The 6,604-nt window shown below is 47.8% G+C and overlaps 1 protein-coding gene across 1 annotated transcript; it reads left to right on the forward strand.

Annotated features, from left to right (window-relative positions):
- The first annotated feature begins 862 nt into the window (after positions 1-862).
- Positions 863-3,507, forward strand: LOC311355609 (transcription factor Sox-17-alpha-A-like). The gene is made up of 2 exons (XM_084475396.1): positions 863-1,333; positions 2,124-3,507. The coding sequence occupies exons 1-2, from the start codon at positions 1,024-1,026 to the stop codon at positions 3,062-3,064; spliced, it is 1,251 nt and encodes a 416-aa protein (XP_084331522.1). The 5' UTR covers positions 863-1,023; the 3' UTR covers positions 3,065-3,507.
- The last annotated feature ends 3,097 nt before the right edge of the window (positions 3,508-6,604 follow it).

The raw sequence follows: 6,604 nt of genomic DNA on the forward strand, positions 1-6,604 counted from the left end.
AATCAAACAATAATCTTTCTGATCTGACGTCTGACCGCGACATCAGACGTCCATCAAGAATAATGGTGACATGAAACAGCCCTTTGAGGCTCCTAATGCGAACACACCTCTAGAGAGGAACCCGGAGGACTATGTTTATTCAATCAGTTCTCGATGGGCCGATTCTCCTGCTTTACATATCTCAACTGGAATCTGAAATCCCCATTAGCACCTTTAACCCCCCTAAAATGACTCTATTCCGAGGGGCAATTACCTCCACGCGCAGAGCCGATACTGCCAATACACACTCACACACACACACACACACACACACACACACACACACACACACACACACACACACACACACACACACACACACACACACACACACACACACATACACTTTTAATATTTGTACCACATCCAGAAGTCCTAATGCGGGGCGTTAATTGATGCCTTCTCTAATTTACTTCATTATTATTTGATAACGTCAACTCAAATTGTTGTTCTAAACGAAGCCACGGTGAAATAAGTGTCCTTATTGTCCGTGATTTAAATGAGCTCAACAGCCTTGATCTGACTTTTAGAAAAAGTGTTTTAGAGAAATAGGTCTGCAAGAAACTAAAACACTTTCTCTGATTCACCCCGCCTCCGTTCACATGGTATTTTATTATAAATCTGAGCGCTCTCGGTTATCTGGTGATCTGAGAAGAATCTGGCGTCTGTCGTCTCCGGGTGGGTCTCGAGGGGGGACGGGGGGACTCTCGTTTTTTTTACACCTTTGTGGTGCGGACACGCCCATCCCATTGTGATTGGTCGCCTGCACGTTTATAGTTCAGGAACCAAGTCAGCACCCAACTCAGCAGTCAGCACCCAACCGTGTCCTCCACATCTCACTGCGGAACACCAAAGCAGCAGTTCAACTTAACAACCCGAGACAGATCTCACTCGAACAACCTGTATTCTCCAAGGCTCCTGAAGCACTAACTACTGGTGGCTGCGTGGTTCAAAAGGAGCCCACTCCGGAGGTCCTGGACAGAGATGAGTAGTCCCGATGCGGGGTACGCCAGTGACGACCAGACCCAGGCTAGGTGTGCGATGTCCGTCCTGATGCCGGGAATGGGGCACTGTCAATGGGCAGACCCCATCAGCCCTGCCGGCGGGGACGCCAAAGTGAAGAACGAACCCTGTACTTCCTCCGGCTCCGCCTCGGGGGCCCAGAACCGCGGGAAGAGCGAGCCGCGGATCCGCCGGCCCATGAACGCCTTCATGGTGTGGGCGAAGGACGAGCGGAAGAGGCTCGCGCAGCAGAACCCCGACCTGCACAATGCGGAGCTCAGCAAGATGCTGGGTGAGTTTATTTATACTCTGTTTATGTGTATTTAATACGAATTTTAATCATTTAATCATTTGGTCCCCCAGACCGATTTTAGTGGCCCTACGGCAATTAATCATTAATAACTTAATTTGTATGCTATATTATAAAAGGCTGTTTATATTTGTTATTTTATGTGCTAAGGTGATATTTTGAACTTTCTCAAAAACGAAATTAGTCTAGAGTGATCCAAAAAAAGTTGTTTCTATTCGATTTATTACATTTCTATTTGTGTTAATAAGGGTATTATAAATTAGGTTCATTAATTCCATTTTAAATAATTGCTTTTGTATAATTTACGTAAAGAGCATTGGATTCTTTTTTATATATACTCCCAGTAATTTATTTAATGTTGTTGAATAACCTTAAAGTGATAAAAAAAAATGTACCGTTTTAGCAAAAAATGCATTATACAATTAAAGGTATTCTGATTATAATTAGATGTAAGTGTGACATGTTATTTTAAAATTATAATGCCCCGAAAATAGCTGTGAGCTATTCTGGAGACCACTTGCGCATGTGTTGTGTGTGTGTGTTACAGAATGTGTATGTGTGTGGATTATTATTCTCTGTATGTGTTTTACCATTGTAAAACAAAGTGTATTCTATTATTGTGTGTGTGAATATGAGTTGTTTGTGTGTATGTGTGTGATGAATCCATTAATCCATTATGTGTGTGCGTGTTATTATTATGTCATTATGTCACGTGTCATTATCGTGTGTGAGATGGATCCTAACCGCGGGTACTTTTACTTTGAATGTGCAGGGAAGTCATGGAAGGCTCTACCTGTGGCCGAGAAGCGTCCCTTTGTGGAGGAGGCGGAGCGGCTGCGGGTGCAGCACATGCAGGACCACCCCAACTACAAATACCGCCCTCGGCGCCGCAAGCAGGTGAAGCGCATCAAGAGGCTGGACTCTGGCTTCCTGCTGCACGGCCCCCCGGACCCCCACCAGGCCTGCATGGACACCCTGGGGGGGCTGGGTTACCACGACCACCCCTTCCAGCTCCCCCCGCCGCCCCCTGCGCTGGGCCACTACCGAGGCGAGGGCCCGGGTCTGGGCGGGGGCTACGAGGCGGGCTACAGCCTGCCCACCCCCGACACGTCCCCACTGGACGCCGTGGACACGGACGCAATGTTCTTCCCCTCCCACGCCCAGGACGACGGTCACATGATGTCACCGTACCCCCCCTACGCCCACCACCACCACCACGCCCCCGCCGCCGAGTACCCCCCCGGCCACGAGCCCCCCCACCACCACCATCACCACGGCAACGCCATCCTCCACAGACACCTCACCACGGGCCCCGAGCCTCCGCCCTACAACCCCATGGCCATGTACTACACCCACCAGCACCACCAGCAGCACCACCAGCAGCACCACCAGCAGCACCAGCAGGCCCCCAACCCCAAGAGGCAGGGCCTCCACGGGGCCCCGGGACAGCTCTCCCCGCCCCCGGACGCCCAGCACCCCCACGCCCAGGCTGAGGGGCCCGTGGACCAGATGCTCCCCGGAGAGCTGCTGGGGGAGGTGGACCGCAGTGAGTTCGAGCAGTACCTCAGCTCCGCCTCCGGCCGACCCGACATGGGCACCTGCCTGCCGTACGGGGCCCCCCACGAGGCCTCGCTGCAGGGGCCCGAGAGCCTCATCTCCTCCGTGCTGTCGGACGCCAGCACTGTTTACTACTGTAACTATAGCAACACATAACCCCTTTCGCCATGACCCTACCCGGGGCGGAAAGACCCGGGGGGGGGGGGGGGGGCAGCCTTAAGGACAGAGCAGGGCCTTGTTAAAGGGACACTATCCTATTAAAGGGACACTGTCGACCACCGAGTGTTGATAATGATTCCAGACATGACCCTCTTCCTCCCAGGGGTAAGATGGATACCCAAGGGGACTGTTGGCTGATCCGTCCGTCGGACATCAGAGGGGACCCTACCGCTTGTGATGTCACTAGAGGGGGTTTATCCCTGGGACCCTCTCCAACCTTCAGGAAGGACTTTCTACTGATGCACGACGTTCTGCTGGTTTCTGAGGACTATCTCTCTGAAATCAAACTGACGGTGTTCCTGGGCCTTTGTGGGTTTATACGTCGTCTTTTATTCAGGAATATAAATCATGTTATTGTTATTATTATTAATTTTGTACAGACTCGCTATTTTAAAATGTATGTATGTAGCCTATATACTGTGGGTGTTTTATACTTTTGCACTTTTCAGAAATAAACATTTTGAAAATAGGCACAGCTTTTCTGTTTTTTCTTGTATGTATACAGTTTTATATGCAGGCAAATTGAGGATGTATAAAAAAGTCTGTATTAGGCTCCAAACATCTCAAACATAATGAGTAAAAATGTGAATCAGTCAAAAGCGGTACAGATAGATAGCGTTTAGATAAGATCACAATTCCTTCCATCTATAATTAATCAATTAATTAATTTAAATCATTATCTCCTAGCAATCAAGTCATTCACAGCTGAAGCTGTAGTTTATCTTCAATAAAATGTAGATTCATACATTGTGGTACTACAACGCCAAGATACTCAATGAATACAAGTACACACAACAAGACCCAGCATCCCCAACATGTTCTTTAAAAGCGGTATGCTACGAACCAAACTCTCTGAACCGTGGACGGATGTCTTCAAGATTAAATAAGACATGTTGACTTTAGTGGTGAAAGAGGTACAAGGCCAACAAGATATGAACAGAGACAATGTGTTCGACACATAAAAACATCTACAAAGGTCACATCTACAAACCTAACCCTCATATAGGATAAACTAGAGGCAAACATTACCTTTATATAACAAACATGCATCGGGGCTTGAAAATGATGGTAGCGGATGATAATAAGTAATAATAATAATTGTCTTTTCAAAACACCCAAAGCACTTGTTGACACAGAGACAGTGTCTGTGTGTGTGTGTGTGTGTGTGTGTGTGTGTATGTGTGTTTTTCTGTGTTTGTGTGTGTGTAGGGTGGGGGGGGGGGGGCGATATGACAAGTCCTCCCTTACGAGATGTCACCGTGACTGGGTGACCACCTGGAAGTGACCAGACCGCAGGAAGGCCTCTCTCGCGTATTTATAGCCTCCAGGATTTATAAGCAGATGATTTTGAGGTTGAAGAGGAAGGAGCGTGTTGTCCGCGGGGTCGATCCCCATGACCCCCCCGCTCTGTTAATAGCACCTGGGAGGAAGCCCCTTCCCCAGGACGGGTCCACTGTGCCGAGATAGTGTGCCGGGTCGCGGACAGCGGCTGGCGTTTCAAGGTAAGGACTAAGATGAGTTCCCACGCTAGCTAGCCGACGACCCCGCAGACGCCCACGCAGAGGGCCGAGGGCTTTATCCTCCCATCGTATTTATAACCACGACAATACTGTGACGTATCGTAAGGACGATGTGATGTAGAACTGACTTAAACTGCCCTTTTATAAACATTGTTTACAAAGGGCTTTGACAGGCGAAGAATATACTCACACATATACGAATCAAATCACACAGAAGAACAATAAACACACAGACACACAAATAAAATAAAGTAAAGCACACACACACAAACAAGAACAAAATTCAATATTACATACACACAACCACACACAAATAAAATTAAATACACGCACAAATAAAATAAGGTAAATTAATGGCCAATGATGTCACTGAGAAGTACACACGTCAGCTGTCTTTAAAATGTGGTTATTTTTATGAACTGCTGTTCATTGTTTCCTATGTATGTTGATCTGTTGCCTCTACATATAGCTATCTTTTCTTGTCTGTGAGTTTTAAGTATTTTAGTTAATTTTAGTTCACCCTTCATTGGGACAAATAAAGTCTGAATCTGAAGCTGAGATAAATCTGAAAAATACACACACACACATTTCAAATAAGGTGAATGAATGAATGGGCGATGATGTCAGGGACACACGTCAGCTGTCCAGGTAGACGTAAACGAACCACCTGTCGGCCATTACAGAGCATTAACAAGCTAAAGGCTAATCCCCCTGGTCCCGCTAGGCCCGGCCCGGGGGCCCTAGTGGGGGCCCCGGGGGGGCGTCAGGACGATGCGGGTTTGGTTCCTGCAGGGCTGGCCTGTTGTGTGAGCTAACGAGGGCCAGTCACCCCGGGGGGTCGTACTCTATGGGTCGTGGGGGGGGGGGGGGGGGGAACCCCACCCTGACCACGTTACCTCCAGCCCTTAACCCACCTGATAAACCCACATTGATAAGGAGGGCAGGGAAGGAAATAGATTGACGGATTATTAGGAAACACACGCAAGATTTAGTTTGAGTGGTTTACCTCGAAGGCTGATAAAAGTCCACGCAGAGGGGACCAGTGTTCACTGGTACACTGACAGACAGACAGACAGACAGAGAGACAGACAGACAGACAGACAGACAGACAGACAGACATATATGCTAACAGGCAGACAGATATTTTAAGTGTGTACTGTTTATTTAATATACAGGACCTGAGGGGGAAGGAAGTGTGTGTGGGAGTGGGGTGGGGGGGCGGTGGGGGGGGGGGGGGGGGAGGGGCGGTGGGGGTGGTATTACTGGGGTCTGGGCGGTGACATCACAACAGACCTGAACTAAGCCATCTCAGGTAGCTGCCCTCCACACGCATGCACAGGCACGCACAGACCCGCACAGGCACACACACACACACACACACACACACACACACACACACACACACACACACACACACACACACACACAAGTTAATAATAACATGCATGTTAATCATCTATCATGTTAATCCATCATTTGCAGGTAGTAGCGCCTTCCAGAAAGAGAGACGTCGTCATTTCCAGTGAATAAGCAGGTTTAGAAATGACCACTTCCTTAACACTAAACCCTGACAGGAGCAGACATCACACATCTTTAACATAAAGGCAGTAATAATAATACTACCGTAAACACTAAAGGTTAACGCTCATGTGTTCGTTACCTGCTTCCCCTTTTACACAGCCTACAGTATGTGTGTGTGTGTGTGTGTGTGTGTGTGTGTGTGTGTGTGTGTGTGTGAGTGGGTGTTGGAAAAATAATTTTTGAGCCAGAGTGAGGGAGAGATAACCACATTGACAGAGACACACACCGAAATGGAGAGAGAGAGAGAGAGAGAGAGAGAGAGAAAGAGAGAGACAAACACACACATGTATATATATATATATATATATATATATATATATATATATATATATATATATAGAGAGAGAGAGAGAGAGAGAGAGAGAGAGAGAGAGAG

Source organism: Micromesistius poutassou (assembly GCF_964030765.1).
Source record: "Micromesistius poutassou genome assembly, chromosome: 11".
In the NCBI taxonomy this organism is placed as follows: Eukaryota; Metazoa; Chordata; class Actinopteri; order Gadiformes; family Gadidae; genus Micromesistius; species Micromesistius poutassou.